This window comes from Oculina patagonica, chromosome 8 (genome assembly GCF_052425735.1).
Source record: "Oculina patagonica isolate OP01 chromosome 8, crgOcupat, whole genome shotgun sequence".
Taxonomy (NCBI): domain Eukaryota; kingdom Metazoa; phylum Cnidaria; class Anthozoa; order Scleractinia; family Oculinidae; genus Oculina; species Oculina patagonica.
In genome coordinates this window covers 26534709-26560739 of record NC_135765.1, presented here as the reverse complement: position 1 = coordinate 26560739, position 26031 = coordinate 26534709, and the positions used below count along the sequence as shown (strand labels likewise).

The 26031-nt window shown below is 40.0% G+C and overlaps 1 protein-coding gene across 1 annotated transcript in view; it reads right to left on the bottom strand.

Annotated features, from left to right (window-relative positions):
* The window catches only part of LOC144663268 (angiotensin-converting enzyme-like), a 29286-nt gene extending 7620 nt beyond the window's left edge, over nt 1-21666 (bottom strand). The window contains exons 1-6 of the mRNA XM_078524172.1: nt 20554-21666; nt 17762-17985; nt 16794-17037; nt 15964-16086; nt 12431-12765; nt 1668-2832 (exon numbers count right to left, since the gene is read on the bottom strand). Coding sequence (XP_078380298.1) covers nt 1668-2832; nt 12431-12765; nt 15964-16086; nt 16794-17037; nt 17762-17985; nt 20554-21596 — 3134 coding nt within the window. The 5' untranslated portion in view covers nt 21597-21666. The remainder of the gene's footprint in view (nt 1-1667; nt 2833-12430; nt 12766-15963; nt 16087-16793; nt 17038-17761; nt 17986-20553) is intronic.
* Between the last annotated feature and the right edge of the window lie 4365 nt (nt 21667-26031).

Sequence of the window (26031 nt, the reverse complement as noted above, 5' to 3'; positions counted from 1 at the left end):
AATTAGATTTTGCGGCATAATACCCTGATTTTGCGAAATAGAAAATATTTAAAAAAATATTTAAAAAAATAAAATTGACGGTTCGTTGCAGTAGACTTTGTTTTGTGTACAAAAAGATGTAAAATTTCAAATAATGTTATTATTGGATGCAGCTACAGTCTTGATTCTAGTCTGTTAATATGACGCTTTTGTTTGCTACGTACGGAAGCGACCCTTTTTCTTCGGAGTGGGGTATGGAAGCCATTTTCTGGGGAGAGGGGTTGGGGCAGTTTTTTTTCCGGCAAAATTACGAGCAAAATACCTTCTGTCGAGCATAATTAAGCACATAATTGTCCGTGTTTTAGGCAGACGCCAAGGAACAAAATAATCATTTTTTGGAACATAATGCGTCAACCCCTAAGCGGGAGGCAGCTAATTATTGTGAGTAACTTGAATTCCATCCATTTTCTATGGTTACTTGATCTTCTTTGGAGTAAAGCGACGAGAGAAGGCAGTTGAACCTCGGAGTACACCTACAGTAAAAGTGCCAAGATAGACTTGCATATCAGGTCGCCCTTTACAAGAAAGCGTTGCTAGCCGAAAAGCGTCGTGAAGCTAAACCGCGCATCGAAGGACTTTGAGAAGTCTAGTCTCAGGATTAAGATATTAAGTCCCCAAATCATGTTTGGGCGCCAAAGTCGCCGGGAGATTTACTATAGATAATCGCCTTTTTGTAATTCCCAAAAGATTCTTTGACAATACACTCGCGGACCACAACTGAAACTAATTGTGTTTAAAGTATCATATCAAACAATTAATTATGTGCTTTTTGAAAGGTCATACTTTGCCTGAATTGTTTATTTTTTCTGTTTTGCGCGGGTCGTTTAGAACATCAGCCCCGAAAAAACAATGTTGAATAATTGAATAATAGATCAAGGGTTATGTCAACGAAGTAAGAACGATCTATTCAAATTACTTGTTTGATTGGATTTCTAATGCGTTTATCAGTCGAAACAAAGGCCATGTTTATAAAAGATTAATGGAAGAATTAAATCTATAACAAAGCCTGATACAAATTACGTCTCCGTGACGCACAAAACACAAAAGATATCGTAACCTGTCAAATCAATTTTGGGATTAATTTTGTCCTTCGACAAAAAGGTGTTTTTGGTCGTCACTTCGAGCAAACAAACTATTGTTTAAGAAAGGTTAATACAATGGATGTCTGGTGCAACAGGGAAACGGCGGAACAAACTTTAAATTGGCAAAATTTTTGAAAATTCCTTCAGCTGAAATTACAGTAGAACCCCGGTAACTCGAACTCGGATAACTCAAACAACCCCGCTAACTCGAACTAACTTCTATTTCCCTTGGACCCACCTTTCAGTCATTTTTACTCGGCTAACTCGAAAAAACCTGTTAACTCGAACTGTTTTTCGTTTCCCTTCAGAGTTCGAGTTACCGTAGCCTGCGTTGCTTTGGTCGTTTGCAACGCAGGCTAAGTTACCGGGGTTCAACTGTAATTATATTACGAAAAGAATGACCGACATTTTAATTTAATTTTAATTCTCTTTAAGACTTTTAGAGGACGAGAAAAGAAAATCAGCATTTCCTTGATACACCACTAAATTCTTCGAACCAAATTTAAAAGAAATGTGAAGCATCGGTAATGAGAAGTTAGCTCTTACCTTACATCTTTGTTGATGCCAAAATCCCAGGCAGACGCGTGACAAATGACGTCTCGATCTTTCGGCTTGGTGATCATAGATTTCTGATAGAACGACGCGGGAAGCGGTTCAAGTCCAATCGACGTGAAGAACGACTCAGCTAATTTCACCATCTTAAGTGCGGTATACTTCTGCTTCACCATGTTAGCCGACACATCCAAACTGGACTGGTTTTTGTATGGCTCGACCAAATCGTAGATATTCACCCAGGACTGTGCCCACATGTTGCCAAGGAGATGCGCAGGGATGGCACCTTTCGGAGACATCTTCTCTTTGTACTTCTGGCTCAGCTTGTAGCGAACATAAGCGTGCAGCTCTTGGTAGAGGGGTTTAAGTTTGTCCCAGAATCCCTCCACCATGCCCTCTAGGTCGTCCACCTCGTACCAAGATCTCCAATATTCGCCGATATCCTTCCAACCGTTCTCTGTCGCACCTTGATTCTTCAACTTGACAAATTCTTTGTATTTGGGTCGAATCTTCGGTCCAACGGCGTCCCGCCAGCCTTTCCAAGCGAACAGTAACCGGTCGTAGTCCCGCGATTTCGATAAGATGCCATACAGGTCAGGATCCAGTTCCAGCATTTTCCCGTCCTTGTCCTTGACTTTGCCGGTGCTGTAAATTCCCTCCATATCTGCCTCGAGGTTAGTAACTTTCCTCAGAGTCGCTTCATCTTTGGGCGTCGCTGATGCGGTGATTCTCTTGATTTGCCGTGCGGTGTCGTACGAAAGCTTATCGACATCAAACTTGGACGCATTGTCACGCATTTGCTTGTAAAAAGCCGAGAACGCTAAGCTTGCATTGGTCTTCAACTCTTTGTTGTAGTTGGTGAGGTTCGTAGCGTGGTTCCATGAAGCAACCGTCGACTTGTAATCTTCCTGCGGGGTAATATTGTTGTATTTGGCGAGAAATTCCAACGCCTTGTTTTCCTCGGCTTGATCAACGGCAGCCTCGAGGAGAAACGGCCCAAAAACGGCCACAAGAGCAAAAAGAAGCGGAATTTTGAGCTCCATTGCGCTGCTCTTGAGAACGTACGCCGACAAATCCCGGGTCAGTGTAACAAATTTGAGGGCGTTCCTGCGTATACAAGCACCGATCGGAGATATCGCGCAGCGCACTATTGGCAATTATTCACCGTGTTGTGTACTCTTCTGTCAATAAAGATTGAAGAACAATTAGTGTGTCAAAGTATCATCTGTCATAACACATGATAAAATGTTTGAGTAAAAACTGTCTACGTATTGAAAGAGGAAAAAGGAAACAAAATTCGTTTTTAATTGCACCTATAGAGATAATTCTCCAAAAAAGAACACAACATATTTTTTTTATACCGCGCTTAGCGTGAAACATTTAAACGCCAGCGAAAAGAAGAGTAAGCGAAACCTCGACACACCCCCTACAACGACGGAAATATTGGAAAGACAATCCTTCATGCGGTGCTTTTTGTCACGCTATTGTTTATCCTCATAAGGTATCGAACTAGGAGGAGTAAATAAAAAAAAAATCACCAAGAATCTCACTGACGTCGAAGATTTTAAACGCACGATAACAAGAAACCCCGTGATTAAGCGTTCGTTTTCGTTTTTCGCGGTGTAAGAAGAGGAAATCAAGAACGCCTGATTTGCAGGTTGAATTTCAAGTTGTGAGGCCAGGTTAGGGTAGGTGCGAATGTCTGCCGTCTGGGCTCAGAGAATCGGGTCAGAGAATAACGCTATCCACCGGATAAATCGTTTTTCTAATGGATAAGTGTTAACAAAACAGCCTACGCTATCCACTGGTATTGTAAAACCCCTGCAATGTTGATCGAAATACGTTTTCAAGTTAAAAAGTCATAGTAAAGCAACATTTAGCCTTGTTTTGTTTCCAGGTAGCTTGTTCCTCCCAAACTTACCGAACGCCTGGAACAGGCTAGCTTCCAGGTGGACGGTCCTTTAACCAGCCCCCCCCCCCCCCCGGATATAAGCCCCCGGATATAATGACTCTACAATATACAATGAGAACAAAACACAGTTTATAACTTACAGTATTGAGATTACTTACTTATAAACAATTCTACTTGAAAGTTGCAAACGCAATAACATTACTCACAATTATTATAACTATTTACGATACTAACAATACTAACCGTACTTACGATACTAACAAAACTAAGGATACGAAATTTTATAAAAGATACAGGAGAGGGGAGAGAACCTTAAATAACCAAGCGCTACTAACAATGTAAAAACGAAAAAAATACAGATGTCATACTATTCAAAAATTTCAGATTACTGCCATACTTACATTATTAACAGCATAATGAAAATACTTCATAAATTAATTTGGGATTAGTTCCTACTTTTTCTTAAAAATATCTTCCTCATTGATCTTTCTTTCCGTTTCATATTTAAAGGCAATTTTAGTTCGAAATCCTTGAATTTGGGGTCGAATTTGGCAACAGCTGCAAGCCCATTCAACTTATGTAAATAAGTTGTCCTTCAAAGAGGATCATAACCCTGAGTTTCCGGCACTATCCAGCTCTTATACTTTGATGGGTCAGTACTACAAATATTTTACAGTTGCGTAGCAATTATAATATCAAACAAATGTCCAATCATTGCTGAACAAGTTGTGGTCATTTTCATTACGTCACTGGTAACCATAACAACAGTAGAATCTGTTACAACCACCACAGGGAGCAGAGGAGCCAAATTCGACCATTGTAAATATTAAAATGTTCGATCTATTTCGTAGCGCTTGTCATACGTTATCCGATCTTTTTGTTTACGCGGGAAACTCGTTCAATAGTCTGTTGCGTAATCGCAGCGGGTTTCCGTTCGTTTGTTGCCTAGCCTGTGAACAGGCTCTCCGGTAGGGGGCGAAAAGAAAAAGGAAGAGCGGAGAGGGGGCTGGGAGATTTCCTGTCCCGACCCGACACATTACTCGGCTCGCTCCGCTCGCCGAAAACATCATCGGGAGCCTGCTCGCAGGCTATTTGTTGCCCAAAGGGCAACGGACGGAAAGCGAAGCTTTCCTAGCCTGTGAACAGGCTCTCCGGTAGGGGGCGAAAAGAAAAAGGAAGAGCGGAGAGGGGGCTGGGAGAGAGAGCCTGTTGACAAAGCATGGAGGCAGCCATTCCGCCCCTTTTTATAAACCTGTCATCATCTGTCACTAATCTGTCGACAACGTGTCATCAACTCCGCCTTCTCCGCCTAGATGCATTGGAATGTAATTAGAGCGTACTTGAAAATGACAGCTCGCGGGAAAAAACCGCGCTTTTCTCCAATATGGATCGGAGCGATCCTCAAAAAAAAAAAAAAAAAAGTCAATTGTAAATAAAGGTGACGGGCCTACACAGACTCCTACGTTCGTGACATTTGTACTTTAGCCGTTCTATGGTAAGTTCGGTCTTTCGACCTTATTTGCTTCCGACTTCTTTCTGAGGGTACTGTTTTTATTTGGAGGCATTATGTATTGAATAGAGCCGTCTGATTGTGGCCAAGGAAATGTATAGAGGTCATTAGTCCGCGCTGCGTGGTTTCCGTTTGTAGAGTTGAATGACACCTCTAAATTTGTACTCAGTTTGTTTTGGCTCAATTCTATTTGCAAGATATGCTTTACGCTCTGAAAATGTTCGCCCTGGAAGGACAAGACCTATATGTTCCGTGAAAATGTAAACTACTTGCATTTTATTGACGCCGGGCCCGGCATTTTAATCAATACTGTTGCAAGATGTATTGTCTTATCACGGATTAAATCTTGGTCCGGCTTCGCCAGAGACTGTGTCAGCTTTACTATGAAAAAGCTGAATGTTGGTTTCAGAGAGACCTTCTGTATTGTAAAGTCTATGCTTCTTGCATTATTTTGATCGAGCGCTCTGTCTTTTTAGCTCGATGTTTAGGATTTTTTACCTCCCTTGTTCGTTGCGTTACGTTGGCACCACATGATTCAAATATAGATTTGAAATTTTTTTCACGCGCAAGTCTGTTGACTATTTTGCGTTTTGTATATGCCAGTATATGGTTCAGTAATCTGTCGTATGTGGACCAAATCTTTTAAAGAATCGTCCAACGCACGTTCAAAGAGATCGTTCGTAATTCGCAAAGACGCCATGTTTTCACTTCATAGTAAGCCGCATTCCATCGCGTCCGTGTATATTTACGGTGTCGGCAAATTGAGATATGTTGATAAGACCTGTCAACAATCAGTGATTCGACCAATCAGATGTTGCACTAGAATCTCGTGCACGGAACGGCGGCAAAAAAGCTTTGTCCGCAGGCTCCCCCGATTTCCTGTCCCGACCCGACACATTACTCGGCTCGCTCCGCTCGCCGAAAACATCATCGGGAGCCTGCTCGCAGGCTAAGCTTTCCGAGCGAGGCACCCACGGTCATTGAGCCTGCGGCTACGCCAAGCGCAACAGGATTCCCGCTGGTTTAACCGTCGCGTAAACAAAATGATCAGATAACCAGCAACCAGGGCGGGAGAAGCGCTGCGAAATAGATCGAACATTTTAATATTTACAAAGGTCGAATTTGGTTCCTCTGCTCCCTGTGCAACCACCCTTAATTTTCGCTTTCAAAGACGAAGCAAAAATTAAGGGTGTTTTTAACAGGTTATACCATTGCTATGGTAACTTGTAATGTCCAGAGAATAATCATAACTTGTTCACCAGTGATCATGATTGGGCAGCTGAACTGAAAAAGAGTCGTAGTATTCAGTGATTCGTCAAAGTTGAGGTGTTGAAAAATGCAGGGAACTGTTTTGAGCCGCCTTAACGATTTTAAATTGAAGTTATCGTCTAATTAGCTGGTTTAGAATTAAGGATCTACTGATTGATCGCTAACGCCGTTTGGATCAGTCTGCTGTAATTGTACTAATGGGTAAGACAAAGCAGCAAATGTGATGGATTTTATTTATCCACTTTTTGACCTGCAAGCTTTCTGCCTGTTAAGTTGATGATTCAAGGGATTTGTGACTACATCAGTTAGCCGTCGAAGATTTAAGAACTCAGCCGAGTATTTTGCCGTAGTCGTCTTATTACATTCCGCTCGCCTTTTCGCCCAAAACCCAACAGAGGAACCTGTTCGCAAGCTACCTGCCCCCATCTCACCGGGGAGGGGGGCTACTCGAAAAATGTTTATGCTGGGAGGCTGATGGCGACAACAAGTATATAATTGGGCCGAAAGACAAGCGACATTACAGCTTAGATTTCGGCCGCTCTCTCGGGTCCGATTTTTTCTTCCCCGAAAACTTTTCTTAATTTCCCACGGCGCAGTCGAGAAGTTGCAATATCGAAAGGGAGCAACAGCAGGTCATATCGATATGTTTATAATATGAGTCACGCAGTAACTTGTGTTGTGATGAGTTTATAATTACCAGAAGCAGGAGCCAGAAGCGATCCCAAGTGTCTCCAAAACCATGTGAAGAATTTTGCACTTTTAAGAATTTAAATAACTTTACTTTGAGACGTTGCTTGAAACTTGATTTTTTGCAACGTCTCAAAGTAAAGTTATTTAAATTAAATTCTTCTTAAACAAGATACAAACTCGTTAATTTTCCAATTCTTTTCTGGACTATAAAAACTGACATCGATAGTCACCAACTGCCTAACCCCTACCCCCTCAAAGCCAAAAGGGTCTTTTACATTCTGATCCTACCTTCTGATAGCTAGCGACAGCTGACATCCAATTCCAAAAATCCTGCAGTTTCGTGAAATAAGATGCAACAATTGTTGTATAGCAAGAGAATTTTAACTCAAAAACAATTTTAAAAAAGCAAAACATTTGACCGGTGACACAAAAGCACCCGCAGTAATTTACATTTTTATCTGCGGGAAAGCGGTAAATATTTTTATATTGCATACAATTTTTTATCTTACGTAATTTTATTAGATCTAAAATTATCTTCTGTTCGCCCTACATTTCTTTTAATGTTAGTTGTGAGTTTAGATTCATATCAAGGCAATTAATGTTTGACTTTGATTAAAGTACCTGCGATCGCTCACGAGCGCTAGTATCAACCTTGTTAGAAGCTTTTTCTTGCGCCGATTTCGCCGTTTAAACCGTGATTTTAATAAGCCTGATTAGCTGAGCCTTTCCACATTTCATTTTTGACAGAAAAGGTACCCCTTTCATAAACCTTCGATAGAAAATGGTACCCCTTTGACATACCTACAGAAGAATTACCACATCTCTTGTCTTAATCGTTCACTTGAATAACACCTCAACATACTTCAATGAATCAACTGTTCGTTGGGTCTCTTCTCTTCGAGATATATTTAAAGGTCATTTTAAAAACCTAAAAGAAAGTTTTCCCTATACCCTTTTGTATACTAGTATACTCCAACTACATCATGAAATCTCTACCCTTTTTTATAGCTACAACCCGAGAAAGGTACGCTTTCGGGGGGATCTTCCTCGTATAGTCCCCTATAGTATAGGGGGTTCCTCCGCGGAGAATCATTTATCCGAGGCGAAGTGATATACACTCCCGAAAATAACCTGCTTTATATCAGGCGATTTTTTTCTCGCTCTTAGCTTACATTCTAAGTGGGTCAGGCGAAAGTTATCCATCGTGAAGACAAGAAGTAAATAAGAGCGTGAAAAAATTGATAGCTTGATCGCAGGTCACCTTGGAGACCCACGGCCTAATAGGGGTAAAACAAAGCTCTCGTAAACTTTCGTCGTGCCGATTTCAGCCGTTTAAGCCTCATCTCGTCCCGATTATCTGCGAATGCCTTTTCCGATCCGAGGAGGGGCAAACTGCGACGAAACTTTCAAGTTCCAAGTGACTGTATTTATTATTAAACGCAAACTTTTTATAATACGTCAAGCAGAAAGGATTGTGACAGAAATTAGATAAAGAAAACTGTTGGATATATTTGCCTTAAAATTTTTCAAATTTTTAGTGCGATCTTCTAAATAACTGACTCCGAGCGAAATTGCTAACTACACATTAAAAAAATCGAAAAGGCTAAGCAATTGAAAAACGACTGCTTTTTCAGTTTTTTCGGTTAGACATAATTGTTAGGTATAATGAATGTTTTTATTTTTGGGAAGTCTAATTTTTGTTATAATTTATTGAAACAGATGAGTCAACAACATGAAGTGTTGTCTTCTACTCGAAAAACTGAATTGTGCTCCACCGAGGAGAGGCCATTTTTTCAAAGTTGAACCACAAGAAATGCACCGTTTTTCGTACATGTTGGATGCAATCTTTGTTACATTTAACCTAACTACAGAACACAAAAAGGAAAACTGAAAACAAACAACAAAAACAAAATGGCGCGCGCGGTTACATATTAATCCTGATGTAAAACATGACAAGAGAGAGGCAGTTTCGATTAGAGAATTCAAAAGTTTATGTTTACCCGAGTCGATCGCAAAGGTAAACATAAGATCTTTCGAATCTTTAAGACTTATTAATTGAATGTTTATGGAGCTTTTAAATTCAAATTAGAATAATAAAACAGCAGTGGGTTTATGCCCCCCTTTTGAGAATTTTGAGGAATTGAAAAACTGAAGACGTATCGAGTAATTACTCGATTCTGAGTGATAATGCGATTCTTTTAGTCACTTTGGTGGCAATTTTAATTTCAACCTTAACATAAACTGTTTGATTAAAAAATGCGCGAGAAATAATTGTTTCGTCGCGAGAACACAAAATTTATTCGTTTGAGTTAGTCCAGTGTTTGTCTCACCCTCACATGTCTTTATATCTACCCTGATCCTAGACGAATTTTCGGTTCTTCTATTGACACGAAAAAGCTGTCGCGAAATTTAGAAAAGCGTCTCGAATTTGACTGAGAAAGCCTTTGCTAATTCGCATTTATAAACAACTAGCACTAATTCATCCATAAGAACTCGAAATGACTACGACGTGCCTCTATTACAAAAACGGCCAGTTATTCAAAGTGCTCTTCGCTGGTTATTTTATCATGTTTTATCACCTCATATCATGCAACGCTTTCAAGGAATACAATCAAGTTAATCTTCTGATTAGTAAAGAGAGAGGCCCTGTTAGGGGTGTTATGATATCCCTTATTCCAATAATTTTGAGGGAAGTTATTCCTTATCCCTGAAATTACCAAAGCTGTTATCCGACCTACTATTTTGATTTTCATTATCCCTATAAAAATTGGGTTGTTATCTTTTATCCCTAAAATTATCTAAACATTCATCCCTTATATCTCTAAAATAATTTTGTGAGTTATCCCTTAACCCTAAAGCCCCTAACAAGTCCTCAAGGGATCTCCTTGGCATTCACGTATGAAATATTAGTAAATGACTTCCTTGAAAAGTTCCAATTTAAATATGATTCAAGAAAGCTTCTTGCCATTAGAATTTACAGTTTTTACTGAATAGGTTAAGCTAGCTGAGCAACAGGTAAAATATATTTAATAATACAAACTTACCTTGAGTTTAGCTCGTACCTTCGCTTATCGAACCACTGATAACATGATATGCTATTTACTCCCGTAATAAAAATATACACTTGATTTATATGCAACAAAATGCATTAAAGAAATAAATTTTAAGTGTGTACAAAAAGTGTTCTCGGGGTGTCATTTATTTCCATAACTGATTACAACATTGATTCTCATTACTTATTTCAATACATCTCTTTAGAAGTTAGCCATGAGAATTAATGGTTATATCAAAACATTAACTATATTCAATGATTTTTCTTCTTCAAATCACATGTCATTGCTTAGGCTCTATTGAAGAAGGCATGCTGTCCGGTTTAAGCCATTGCTTAGAAACCGCTATTCCAAGCCTGGAATTTCATTATTATAAAAGGAAACTTTTTGGTTTCGGTTTTGGTTTCGGGTAATAAAAATATAATAGACTATTTTTTTTCTCTCAGTCTTACGCTGTTTTTGCTTTTATAGGCGTTTCGTGACAAACACAACGCAAATATGTTTCGCGGTCAGAATTTTTTTCATTGTCAGTCACAATAATGGCAATACGCGTTAACAATGACAACTACTAACAACGAATAGGAAACATTTTTCAATTTTTAATATTTTACCAATTTTTTTCCAAGCAAATTTTTAAATTTTAAAAAAAATTAAAAAAGGCGACCATAGGAAAATATCCGCGCCCGAGCTGGGGACGAGACATGCGTCTCTTCTCAGTGTTCGTGTGGCCATACCTCTCAAGTCTTGGTCGTTATTTTTCTAGAAAAAGCCTGTTATCCTACACAAGCATCCTAGTTAAACAAGAATTGACATTTTGTGATTTGGAGTGTTTGCCGGTAATGTGAATTTCAAACGCTCGTTTGAAGGAGGGAGAAAATTTGACTCTAAAATATCGTCTTTTCTTCCATCCTTAACAATATTTTTTTGTCCAGGATAGCGCCACGCTCAACCTTAAAGCGAAACATGTACCAATTCAGGAAGAAATGGGGGGGTGGGGGGAGGGGGTGACATCCATTTCCGCTCCCTCACCTTGTACGTTCTGCGGGTTAACTATTTCGCACCGTCGTCCCGGAAACGTTTTTCGTATACAAGCAAATCAACAACAACATATACATTCGAGGCATTTATTGTTCTAAATTACTGCGTTTTTATATAAAGATTGAAGCGTTATTAATTAGCACTCATTTTGTAACATATTCATGGCTTGCAAAAAACCATTTATACCATGCCATAGAAAATACAGCCAATCAGAATACAGGAAAGCCGTTGTATATTCGACGGTATTCAACCCAACCTTCCCATCGTGCGCTGCGATGGTATTCTCGACGAAATTTAGTAAGCGTATTTTCTATGGCATGGTATAAAATAGTTACACAACACTTTCTCGTGGTATACTATGGAATATCCCACTTGTCACTTGTATTTTCTTGGTATACACACTCGCCTAAAGGCTCGTGTGTATACCGAGAAAATACAAGTGACTCGTGGGATATTCCATAGTATACCACTCGAAAGCGTTGCATAACTAGTATATACAGCACCTTTCATCATACATCCATCAGGGACGTCCCCAGCCTTTTGAAAGGGGAGTTCCATCAATTCTGAAATCAGTCACTCAACTAAGGCCGCTCAATACAGCCGTTCAGAAAGGTTGTGTATGTACTGCGTATGTTACGTTTAAGAAGGAAAAAATTCTCGAAGAACCTCGCGATTTGCATTTTGACTCTGCTCTTTTCTTGATTTTCTTAAGGATTCTATTCCCAATTTTCGCATTTGCAGTGTTTGAAACTTGAAGGGGGGGGGGGGGGGGATCCTCCCGTGGGAACGCCCCTGAATTAAGTCTAGTCGATACTGCAGTTGTCGTAAATTTTTTTTATCGTTTTTGAAATCCAACAAAATCTCGCGTCGTATACAATAGTCGTTAACAAGTGAGGTTTGATTTACAAGCGTGCGACAATGTTGTACTAGTTAAATTAAAAATCTAGTGATGGACGCCTACATTTTGTTCAAGTATTTTCTTTACATTATACCACCAAAGGAAAACATACCAAACCTGTTCGCACATCAGATTGTTTCGGATTCGTCTAACATCCGGCTTCAAAGCGACCATTTTACAGATCCCCGATACAAAAGCTACGGAATTTCTGACGAAAACGAAATGTATGGCTTTTTTCCCCTGATCTATCCTTTTGTACGTTGTCATTAATTAAGCAAACAGCAAAACGAATCTGGGATAACCAAAAACATAGTCTAAGAGTTACGAATAAGCATATATACATCTTAATATCCACGACGTTAGCACTAAGCTATTCACGTTTTTAAAAGCTGGCGGCAAGGACCAAAAAGACAACTATTATCAAAGTACCAGCGGTGTTCAAAGACCACGCATCCGCTCCTCGGTTCTTTGGTTGCGTGTTTACAGGCGTTGTCTGTGACGTCATCGTGTCTGGCAAAGTCGTTGGTATCACACATGGGTCGTAATTAGGACCAGGATTTTCAGGCCATCCTATTGTGTAGTTCGAGGAGCATCTTTGGGCTCTTAGCCACAGGTACAAAGGCCAGAAGTACTCTTTCATGGGGCCCACATCCATGGTCCTCTTGTTAGTGAGCTTTTCTAAGGCCTCGGGCCATGGTTTGCTTTTCCCTAGCTGTAGCATCTCCCTAGATACATAAAAACACAAGAAGGTAAAATAAAATACAGGATTCGTACCCTTCTTCACAAACAATTTTCCAGTACTTTTTAAGAACTCACACTGATTTTTCCAGAACTTCAAAATTCACATTACAGCAAGGCGCCCAAAAGTGTGACCACCTTTAATTAATTCACATTCTTTTGTGCAACCACCATCCAATCAGAAGCCAAGGACAGCTCCCAGTTGACTTCTGATTGGATTAAATCTGCACGGAAGAATGTGAATAAATTAAAAGTGGTCACACTTTTGGGCGCCTTGCTGTAACCCTTTCACTCCCAAGATCTCAATATTATTTCTCCTTATTTCTCCTGCCATACATTTTGTTATAAAGTTTGTTCTGAGGAGACAGTTGTTACTTGAGTTTAACAGATTTCCAGAACTTTCCAGGACCGGAAGTCTTTTTCCGGAAAGCGCCACAATAAAATTCCAGGACTTTCCAGGTTTTCCAGGACCCGTACGAGCCCTGAAATTATAGAGACATTTAGCTTCAGGTTTTCGGCTATAAACGTCAAACCGCAAACGTCTAGGAATCACGTGCTCAGGCCCCGAGGTCACGTTTGAAGTTTTCAACGCACGTTTTCGACGGCAAGAGGTAGCTTTTCACGTTGGTGATGTCCCTCAAGGTTTCTCCTCTTTTATTTTTAGTTATCTCACGTATTGACGCTATAGATATCTGAAGTAGTTATTTGTCTAGACACAGAGTCAAGTTGAAAGAGTGCAGATTGAGCATTTTGTCTTCTTTTGAAAAACAAGCACTTGTATATGTCGCAAATCCAATATGGCGGCGGAAAGCTCGCAAGTAAATTCTCAGAATCCCACCGTATATTTCTCAGAAAAAATCCAGTGGAACGGACGAATGTTTTGAAGGCGAACCAGTCAAATTTCAAGAAGGATGTGAACGTTAAGGTAAGCTTCTTCTTTTCCAGATACCGTAACAAAATAGAGCAGTTTTTGAGAGAATTGTATTTATCGTGAAAGAATAAATAAATTTTGATTTTACCGTGAATCTTCACGGGCAGTTTGTGCACCTTCAACAACGCGTCAATAAAGAGGGTCCTGAAGGGGTAAAATGGGAACTGGGATTTGCCTATTGTTTTACTGGGAAAATGGGATTTGGGTCACTGAGACTGGGATTCAGAAACAAAAAATGGGAATGGGATGAGTGTCAGTAAATGACTAAACATACATATTTTACGCTCTGTAATATTCTTTAAGATAGAATAGTTAAAACGCTGAAAACTCTGAAACAAAACCACTGCACTGCACGAGTGTCCATCAAGTGGCGATCAATAATTATTTCCGTGTAAGTGATTAAGTTACTCAGCGGAACAGCTTTGGAGCATGGGCACAAATGGAATATTCAAAAGAAGTGATAGTAAGTTGTTGTCAGTCAGGGTAGTGGTAGGTAAGAGATAAAAACTTGATAGCTTTAGTTAAAGCTACTAAAAATTTCTTATTCTCTACAAAACAAGTGAACAAATGAAACTTTAGTGATGATCTCAACAGTATTTGTGATAATAACTTGCAGAAATAAAAACATGATTTTGGATAGTCGTATAAAGGGGTAAAACCCAGGAGCGAGAGGATAGAGTTCAGGATAACTTGTATGTGCATGCTCAAAACAAACCAATCAAAACCGACAGAGAAGTGTAGCATTTCTTACATGTAATGTGCACTCTAGGGTAAAAATAGCTCGCTAAAATGAAAAAATTCAACTATGCAACCAAAGTGCGCAATCTGCAAGAAAAATTGTCGTAACCTTTGTCTAAAGTCATAATTGAACAGGTACTAAATCTACAAATACTAAATTTTTGAATTTATAATCTGTACGCGTGCATGTCCAAAGGTTCTGTGGAATATGGTTTGGTTTCCCCCCTTTTAAGGGGGGGGATGGGGGAGGGTGGGACGACGGATTTCCGAGCATGCGCATGCAAGTTATTTCTGGACTGGCACTCCTGCGCCTGGGTTAATCCGCTATATAGGGCACCGAAGGGAAAAATCAGGGAGTGGACTACATTTAAGACAATCAAAACAACACTGACATAATGTGCTTGAGACCAGATTTTCCACGCACTGGGAATTTCACTGCTGGGACTGGGATTTAGATAAAAAATAGGCTGGGAAATGGGATTTGGGCAAAATTTAGGCTGGAAAACGGGATTTGGTACCCCCCCCCCCCCCCCCCCCCTTCAGGACCCTCAATAAAGAAAGCGGTGTTAGACTGGATCACTGGTAATTTGGAATTTTAGAATTTGCAAGTCATCTTTCCTTTTTTAGTTAACTTGTTTTCTACGCGAAGTTGCTCGAGGTGGAAGACATCTAGCTAAACCAGTAGAGTTCATGATACCTCAAACGCCAAACAACTAACCTTAAACTGCCGTTTGCGGTTTGCCGTTGAGTAAAAGACCTGTAGCTAAATGTCTCTAATACACCAAAGAGACAGGACGCAAACATATTCGTGATTTTCATCTGACGTCATTTAAATTTATTATCTAAACCGTTAGAGAAACTATGTCACCGGGATTTTGCAGATATCTGGTCTAAACTGTTCTGAAATTAGTGGCAGGCAACTTAACCCCCCCCCCCCCAAAAAAAAAAAAAACAAAAAAAAACAAAAACAAAACAAAACAAAAACAAAACAAAACAAAACAAAACAAAAACAACATTATCTTTGAAGGAAGATATAACCTTAATTTGCTGTTTTGCAGATAGAAATCAAGCTACGGCTATAAATATCGATTTTTTGAAAACCCGTGGAAACAACTTGAAAAAGTAAGCCTTACTTTTTCAAGTTGCAATCTGTTTTCATCCGAGATATCCGAAGCCAAAGATGCTCGTTAACAGTTTCAGTGCTCTAATATAGCAATTGTTAATAAAAATGGACTTTTACTTTTATAGGTTTCCTGCGACACAAATATACATTTTGGCTGTTCCAAAAACTGTGAAAATCCGTGACATATTCACTTTGATCATTTAAGCTAGTTGCTCTTTTCACATAATGTAAATGGCACTAGACAACTTTGCAGAATTTTTGTGAATCCTACACCGTCCGAACGTCACGAAAGGATTACCATTGCTGAGTCATTCCGTTGTTTGACCGAATAATGTTAGGGAAAATTACCCTGTTTTGAATACTCTAGAGAATAATTTACTCTCCAGTCCTTACTTGATTTTTGTGCCAGCTTCGGTCGACTGGTAGATAGAGCACTGGTGAAGTGGGCCCTTGAAGCCTGCTAACTTACAGGCCGCCTTGTGGAACTGAAACTGCAGCACGCTACTGATAAAGTACCTGCAGGAAAAAGGCGCCAAACAATTGTTAGTATAGAAAGTTACAATGACTGAGCGCTCTTTTTAATAACACATTTTCACAATATGGTAACAACAATATACGGCACGCAATGCATGTAGAAGCGATGACGTTTCACACGGGGGTCTTTAATAGCTCTCAGGAAATTTGTCAAAACATCAACATCAATAAAAGTAGCTGACAACTTGTGTTAAATGATTGTTTAACAAAGGTTTCGTTATCTTGTAGCGCGACATCCGTTATACGATAAACGAAACTACTTGTGAGCAAGGTCATATAATTTCTTAAACAGTCCCGCTATAGCTAAATTCGCGTTTCGTGATCATTGCGAATCATCCACAAACACCTTTTCCTCTATTCCTTTAACCTACAAAGAAATCGACAGTACAGATAAAGTATACCTGCCAACTTTTTCTGTCTCAAAAGCGTGAGATTTTTATCCTGAGAGAGCCAGGATTTCCAAAGACGATACGACAATGTCCGAAGTATTCCGAAGACGTTCCGAACATATCCCGATCCCAGTGCGTGGACACACGACCTTGTAGTTGTTCCTAATGCTTTTCTTTTCAAAACTCTGAGATTTCGGGGAAAGTATCGCCGTTTTACATGAGGTTACCGCCTATAACGGAGGAATGAGCCCGCCTATTGAGCCTTTGTGATCTGCGGTAGTGTAATAAAAACGTACATACCTTATGTACGCCACATCGTTTGGTACGTGATACTTGGCCCCAGGATCAAAATCATTCTTGGACCTCTCGACGGGTGGTTTGATTCCCTGGTAACTAGTTCTCAGTTTCCACCATTCAGTGTTGTAATCTTCCGGTTTGATTTCGCCTGCAAACACGCTCCAGCGCCATTGGTCAATTAAATATCCAAACGGGAGAAAGGCTATGCTGCTTAGCGCCATCTTCATCAAAGTATTTATGTCTGCCTCTGTGGAAACAAATCAGTTGTACAGAATAGCGAAGCGCACAAGGTCTTAAAATATTTTTGGACCCCCGCGAGACTCTGTTCTGAGGAAAATGGAGAGAATGTAGGCGAAGTTTTCGTTTCAGATAAGTGTTTCAGTTAGCGCCTTCATTTCAATGAATATAAAGTAAGATCAGCTAAGAAAGCTCAAATATTTTTTTAAAATTATTTCAAATTTTTCTTAAGTATTTTATTTCAATTGTTTTTATTCGTAATGATCCTTTTACGCTTCTCACCTTTTTTCGCCCAGACCCTGACAAAAGTTTGTCTTGCAAACCGAAACAAAGGGCAACGTTTTTTTCAATACATTTTAGTTGTAATATCCATGCATTTTGTTTAGTTTTGAACGCTTACGCCGTCAGGATCAGTTTGCCGTCCATATTTTCCGTTTTAAATAATTTACTGATCCAGGTCTTTAAGAAATCCAGCACCACTCATCGGTTTGTCGCTGTGATATTGCAGATTTTTATTATATTTTTCTCCAAAAATAAGCCCACCTGAAAGAGGAGTTTAGCAAATGTAACTCCAGGGCGTATTTCGGAAGTTTAAGGTGTGCATGCTGCGCTGGCGTGTGTTTTTAAAAAAGACAATACGCAAGCCTGATTAAACGCTATTGGAAGCATACTGTATAATTATAGAATTCTAGTATTTCGGAAGACACAAAAAAATCTGAAATAATTGAGCTCACCTTTGTCTTGAACATAGTTTTTCAGCAGATTTATTTTAACGAGATGTTGAGGAGTAGAGACAGACAGTGACATGGTATCACCTACAGCTTCATGGAATCCAGGGTTGGCGCTGTCACGGTACATGTACGGCAGATCCCAAAATAACAAGAAGTAGTAAATGTGACCCATTTCGTGGTGTGTCGTCTCAAGCCACGATTGCGTGACCTCTGTGCACTGTTTAATCCTGAAAACGGGTTTTTACAAATAAACAATTGTTAGTTATGGACCATTTTTTTTAGGGGCGAAGGGGGGGGGGGGGGGGGGGGGTTGAGCAATTTACAAAAAAAATTTCCTGTACAGAAAAAAACGGCTGAAAAAAAAAAACAAACGTGTAAGTGGAGTCATGGGCAAAAACCTCAAAGCGCTTTCTACTATCCAGGTCCTGCGTTTGATTTAAAAAAATTCTTGAACAAGCTCAAGGCCCAAGAACAATCTGAACGTCCTGAAGGTAACCCCCTGTCCCCCACCCCCCATAAAATAACGGTTCGCCCCTTAACAAGTAATAGATCTGCTTGGATGGAAGTAAAAAAAAGAATTTACTTTGAAAATAATAACACCAGTTTTTTAGTCCCTCTGAAATGGCACGAAAAAGTTTTTTTTCGTAAGGCACGATAGGTTTTTCTCTCTCCCCATCCCTACCCTACGCGCGCCCCGTTTTGCGCTGGCGCCCAGCTCTCTCGCGATTCTTTCCGATGAAAACAACGAGCTTGGAACAGTGATGATATTATCGTACGCTACCGAGTAACGACGTACGCCGTAGACACGATCAGTTGTTACCTACATCGGAAGTTTTAGGGTGACAGCTATAGTGTTTTCGTGTAGTACGCGTTAACACAAAAACGAAAAGATAATGGTTTTCTTGTTCAGAAATTGTCATTATCTACCGAGTCAAAAGCGGGAAGTTGGATTGGGGGGGGGGGGGGGGGGGGGGAGACAGAGACAGAGAGAGAGGTGGGCTCAAAACACAAAGTGGTAACTTCCTTAGTGACGCAAACGTATGCGTGTGGACATGGCCTAAGGCCCGGCGTATCCAATCGAACAAAATCGAACCAAAAATCAATCGAACCCAATCGAATAACAATCGTTCGATTCGACCGGGCTCCTGATTGGGTTCGGTGATCGAAAAGAATCGAACAACTACTTTGCTGTGAGTTCGATTTTCGAACAAATCGAACCAATCGAACACAATCGAGCTCAATCCGATTCGATTTTGTTCGGAATCCGTCTCTTGATAAGTAAATAATATAAATACGCAGGACTAATCAGGGGGACGGTGCACCGTACAAAATGTCCGCAATATAAACAAATAGGAGTTCGGTAATCGAACGTTCGATTGAGTACCATTGTCGACTGTTCGGTAATCGAACGTTCGATTTTGTTCGATTGACCAAATTTTATTGTGAGTTTCATTATGTTCAACTACCGAACCCAATCGAACGATTGGTGTTCGATTGGGTTCGATTACCGAACGTTCCATTGGATACGCCGGGCCTAAGGGTAGAGCTGCCCCAAAGATGCTCGAAATTTCTTAAAAGCTTTTTTTTCACCTCTTGCATGCGGGGCTTAACCTTTTGCTTGCTGGGCGGGTATGAATTTTATTCTCCTTACTTCTGCTGTTCAGGATTTTTTTTGGTAATTGCCCAACGTCCCCCCTCTAAAATAATGGTCCATTCCTTACCCCTGGTTCTTGGGAGAGTAGCTATAAAACGATTAACGATTCAATCCAGGAAATAAATAGGTAATCTCCTTGTGAAAAGAAAACAAAATAAACCCAACAAAAATCATAAGCACGCATGGAATGCCGCCCTCGCCTCAGAAGATAACGCCTCAAAAATGCCACCAGCGAATGCCAACCCATAAAGAATGTTATCTTAAGAAGATTGCAACATCGTTCGATCTTTAAATAGAACGCGTACGAATTACTCAATCATTCGAGTTGCCAAGCTCTTCCAGTTAATGAAATTATTTGCAAAAATTCCCGCTGGAATGTTTTGATTCCGTATTCAAGGAAGTAGCCCTTGTAAACGCAAGCATGAAATAGGCCGGCCGCACACGCATGCATGCGTGCGATTCGCTTGGGGTTCTTAAAGTATATAACCTCTTAGAAGGATCGCGCTAGATCGAACAAATGATAAATTGATAGACATCAACAGACATTTTTTTATCTCTCCTTATTCAGCTGTCCTATTCTGGGAAAGCTCCGCTCTGGTTTCAATTATAAAGTGAAATCATAATCACTCATGTAATCTCCAACACAGGAAATCGCGCTTTCTAGGCTTTGTTAACTTTCACCTCAAATACATCCGCGATGACCGACCGATTAAAAAATTCTAGAAGGAAAAATAATTTTTACGAACATCATTATGCAAATCATTTCCTTGAATCACGTTACTAAATGGGAAAACTAGGGAACAAATACGAGAAGATATCGAAAGAAATCGGTTGGAAACTGCCCGAAACAGCGCTTATCTTGAAACCGGAAACAACTCTTTTCACCAATCTAAACAATAGATTTTCTGCAAAATGTCGACTGAAACGAAACTCTGTTGTTTTATTGCTTTAAAGCCGACTATTACGCTAAAAATAATTCCTTATACACTTTCCGTTATGCATTTGTTTGATACGTGAAAGCTTCCGGAAATTTAGAACTTGCACTTTAATACGCGCGGTGGCGTGACCGTCACGCAATTACAAGCTCACAAAATTTTCGAGTATTTTTTATTGTTCATTGCTTGCGCATGCAATTGCTTACCTTACGTCTTTTTCACCATCTTGAGTCTTCACATACATGTCCCAGGCAGATGCGTGACACTCTACTTCTCGTCCTGCGGGTTTTCGGATCATAGATCTCTTTTTAAATTCCTTTGGAAGTTTCTCCATTCCGAGGGACAGAAAGAACGATTCCGTAATGTCAAACATGTCTTCGACAGTAAAGTTATTATCTTGCATGGTCTTGCTCACATCAAGGCTTGATTTGCCTTTGTACGGCTCGACTAAAGAGTAAATATTCGCCCAGGATTGCGACCACATATTGCCTAGCAAATGGGCCGGGATCGCATCTTTTTCTTTCACTTGGGGATATTCCTTCGCAAGTTTGTCCCGAACGTATGCGTGTAATTCTTTATAAAAAGGCTCTAGATCCCTCCAGAGGTTTTCCACGAGCTCTGGTAGGTTGTCTACCTCGTACCATGATCTCCAATATGCGCCATAATTCGTAAAATTGTTATCACGAGCTCCTTCATTCGACAGCTTCACATAATCTTCGTAGAGCGGGCGAATTTTCGAACCCACCGCGTCACGCCATCCTTGCCACGCCATTTTCAATTCGGCGAAATTCCGTGACGAAGCCATAATTTTCGTCAAATCTGGAGACAGAGATAAGTTCTTCTTAGTCGCTTGGTCGTAAACTTGGGATGAACTATAGATAGTCTGCATCTGAATCTTTATGTCCGCTAGTTTTTTCCGTTTTTGCTCATCTTTCAAAGTCGCTGACCGACGAATTAACTTGATTTGTCGCTGAAAGTCCTCAGAAAGATCTTCCACATTGCCTAGCTTGGAGGCATTCTTCCGAGCTTCTTCTAAAAACTTTGTGAAGGCCAAACTCGCGGATTTCTTGCCTGCCGCGGCTTCGGCTGATGAAACATTCGTTGAATATTCCCAGCTCGCCAACTCGTTTGCATTCGCTTCTAACGGCGCGCGACGGTTGAATTCCGCAAGGAAATCTTCTGCTGCGTTGTTCGTTTGAGCCAGGGCGATTTGCGTCAAGGCAATCAAGAAAAGAGCCACACGAAACATCTTACGGCGTAGAGAAGAAGATCACAGCCTAAAAAATACCACAGTTATACTGAGATGCAAGTATGCAATAAGCTGGTTATTTTCAGCCTCGTGCCGTATGACGCTTTGGCGTTGAGTGAAATTGGAAACTTGGTATTTGACACCAAATCATTGTTGATTTTGAAAACAAATTTACAAGGCGCTAATATTTTCGCAGGCGTCTGCCGCAAAATATTTGGCGCCAAGGTGGCAGATCTGTTCATTTTTATCAGTGGAAAAAAATCCGAATATCAGTCACTGAAATCTTTTGTGATCAGTGATCATCAAAGCCTTGAACGTAATAGTACCGAAGTTATATGATGAGCAATGTACTTAACGTGACATGCTAAAAAGATCTATCGCGAGAGGCTTTAAAACAAACTTGAGAAATTTCAGGTCATGTCTATTTATACGTTGTTTTAAAGGTTTTTGTGGCCGGAAGTTACACAATGGAAAAGTCGTGTCAGGAATCGAACACGCGCAATTTTTCGGGTGGGGGACTGATAGGGGAGGTGGGGGGAGGGGGATGAGGGAGCGTATACTCCCATAAAGGGTTGGGATGCTCGTCGTCTCGCGAACAAATCACTCACAAATATGCTTGTTTCCGCAAAACATTCATTTTGCACGGATTTTGCATTTGCACAGTTCTTGAAACTACTACAGAATGCTAGACATCCCGTTCAGACTATGAGCGTCACAATTAGTTGTAGAGACGGTTGTTGGAAATGAGTGCTATTTTCAATATTTCGAAATATTCCCCCGGTTTTCCTTTCCCCCTCCCCCTTTCAATGTTGTACAAAAACGAAGCAAGTCTGGCAGATGTCAACATTGTTTCGGGGGGGGGGGGGGAGTGATGGGGTATATCAAAGCGGGAGAGAGGTGAAATCTGCACAAGCAGCCTCGTTCCAAGGGAAAAGCCCTGGGAACGAGGTTGCTGCCCAAGGTATTCGGGAAGAGCCGAGTGTTTCAAAGCTTTTGTCGCTCATTGTAAGGTAGATTTCCACTGACGCGTACTTTTTTACGTTCGTTTACGTACGTGAAAAAATTTCGAGACAATGTATGAACGGATTGCGTACACGTTTACGCAAGTCGTTCATACATTGTCTCTAAATTTTTGTTACGAACGTCTGACGCCCGGGGAGGGGGGGGTTGCACTCAAAAAAGTTTTATACGGGGAGGCTCCGCCCCAAGCTCTTACCCCTTGCCCTTTTATATACCATTTTGACAGATTATTGTACCCCTTTCGTATACCTTTTACTGAAAAAAGGTACCCCTTTCATATACCTAAAAGACATAGCATAGACTTAGAACAGGACGTTTTCTTGTCATTTTCATGCAGCGCTTATTAAATTAAAATAATACAGCCATAAAGTGCGTCTGTTCGAAATATTTTGATTTAAGGCCCTTTTAAAAACCTAAATGACGGATTTTCATAACCTTTCATATACCTAAACTTGTGAAATCCTATACCCTTTTATATACCTGAAGCCTGAAAAAGGTACCCCTTTCGGGCGGAGCCTCCCCGTATAGGCCATTATATGGAGTACCCCCCCCCCCCCGGGGTCTGACGCACGTAAAAAATTTCGTGTCAGTGGGAAGTCCCCTCCACTTGACAATGAGCCTCCCCCGCCCGCCGGTATAGCTATTAGGATTACAAACCGTCAAATTCCGGTTATAGGCCATGGGCTTATCCAACTTCATATTAAAGGGGTTTTGGGTGGGCTTATAACCGGGAGGGCTTAAAAGAGCGTAAACGCGCAATAAAGAAAACGTTTTTTTTTATGGTATTACAAGTTTGCATTAGTGGTAATTTTTTGTCTATAGGATAACCCGTCAGATTATAACTTACTCGTCCTTCCGTGCTTAACGTTCTCTTGCAGATTAAACCTCAGTGTGAAAAGCTCAAGAAAAAGCCATAAGTGAACGAGTTTTTTTATTGTAGACAAAATTTTTTGTCACGACAAAAGGTTACTTTCCCACTCTTAGTGAGGAATTTTTCCTCTGAGTTTATTTCCCGGGCATAATTTTTTATGTTTCCTGCGACACAAATATAAATTTTAGCTGCTCAAAAATCTGGTAAAATCCGTGACATAACCCGTCTGATCACCTTGGACAGATTTTCGGATTTGGGCGGAACGTTTGTTTTCTTATCAAGATTGGGCTAAATCTGGCCTGAAATTAGTAACGTGTAAATCTGTTAGTAATCGTCTTGATCGCCCAAGCCGTTTTAAAATAAGTCTAAAAAATATCGACGATCACAATACCAGGGCGTTCATGGTCCCTCGGAATTTTGCACTGCTCGCAAAATTAAGCTTCTGCTCCGAATGGTCGCCAACTGTGAGTGGGTGCTCGTATGCTCGTGTTCACAATTTTTATAAGGGCTCGCATGCTAGATTTTTAGTAGAGGTAGTTTTTTTCGGAGACTACTCCAACAGGGCGGTCTAAACCTTTCTCCCTAAAGCAATCGGTTTATCTGTTGTTACAGAGATTTACTGCTCTCTGGCAAACTTTGTCAACCAGCAAACGTTTCCCACGTAAAAGTAAACACGATGCTATTATTACTACTATTACTATTACTGGAAATATATGGTTCAAAAATGGAAAAATTTTCTGCTTATCTCAAAAAATGTTTTGGGGGTGTTTCGGATGAAATAAATATTTTTCAAGGGAGTCATAAAATTAAGATGAAAAATGAAAAATTACAAGTTAAAAATATAAAGTAGATGGACACCAAAATAGTCCCCTGTCAAGCTGGGATACTCTTGCGTGGGGGCCAACTGTCTGGTGTCGTTCCAAAAATACTTTTTTTTTTTTACCTCTTGTTAAAGCCTATTATTTTTTTCACATTTTTGACGATTTTTAATCCGTGTTGCAAGGGGCATTAACGTAAGATTGTTGCAGCAACGACATGTTTTTACAAGACGAATTTAAACGCAACGTAAAAAATTCGTAGTGTTGGAGGTCCTTGAAAAATTCGACATCTTCCCGTAACAAAATGTTGCGTGACAAGTCGCTCAGTGTGCCACGTTACAAATAGTCCAGTCAACTTAGTATTACACCCAAAACAAATTGCAACAAAAATTAAACATGCCTTATTCGACTTTGCATATATTGAGGAATAACATACTAAAAGTCACCGTGAATCGGAGTATTGGAACCTCGTCTTTTTTTGCGATATTTGAACTACAATGAAAGATGAGAAATTTAATTTATGCATAAATAATAGTATAGTAACAACGTTCGCTAATCGGATATTTCATTAAAAAAGCTGAGTTTTCTTCAAAAATTAAAGATACTGAAAACTGATAAAGTATAATTATACCTTTTTGATGAAAGAATAAACGCTGGTCAAAAATGTTACCGTCTGATAACAGAATTGCGTCAAACACTTATGGCGGGAGTCTTGGATGAAACCCTTACCATAATCTGTCAGAAAACGAAATGCGTAAATTTGCTCCCCCAAAACCCTTTCTGCTTATTGGAAGGTGCCTATAATTACAAGAATCAACACTGATTGATCTTTGCAAAAGTCCCCCGAGTGACTGAGCCGTCACAGACGCCGGGGACACAACCCCGGCGTAACTATGGGCACGCCTCCATCTCCGCACTTAATTCTTTTGCAAAAGGATGAACAAATTCTTTCAGGAGTAGCAGAATGATTTTGGACAAAAGGAAAAGGGTTAAAAAATTTGGAAAAAGTTTGGTAACAACCTGTAAATGACTTGATAAACACGAATTCAAACTTTGAATTCAAACAACAACAACAAACAACAATTTTATTCACCCTAAATATTTACAAAAGGAAAAGACATATACAGTAGAACCCCGGTAACTCGAACTCTGAAGGGAAACGAAAAACAGTTCGAGTGAGCGGGGTTTCGAGTTATCGGGTTCGATTGAATAAGACTAAAAGGTGGGTTCAAATCCAAGGGAAATGAAAGTTTGTTCGAGTTACCGGGGTTCTACTGTATATGGTATTAATAAATAATTAAGGGTCTGGTGGCCTGAAATAACTGAAGAGTTTAAAAGGGTAGGCAGCCAGTGACAAGTATGGTATCACTCTATCCACTCAATATTAGCATTTGTACACAGCCACGTCAAATGCTATACAGTTTTGTACGCCAATCGTCACATTTGTTCAACCACTGCGGTGGAAAGCATTAACTCATCAACAGACACGCCTTTTTCTCACTGTTTTAAAATCCTTTTTTTTTTAAAAAAATAAATAAATATTTTAACAGGATTAACCCATCAGTACTTTGGAGTACTGTTATCTTAGGGGTCCTGTAAGATATTAAAATTTAAAAAGATGACTTACAAAGTTTAAAAAAAGTTTAGAAATGTTAAAAAAAACAACGGTTAAAAAAAAAATAAAAACTTATGAATAAAAATTACAAATAAAAATGTTCTATAACGT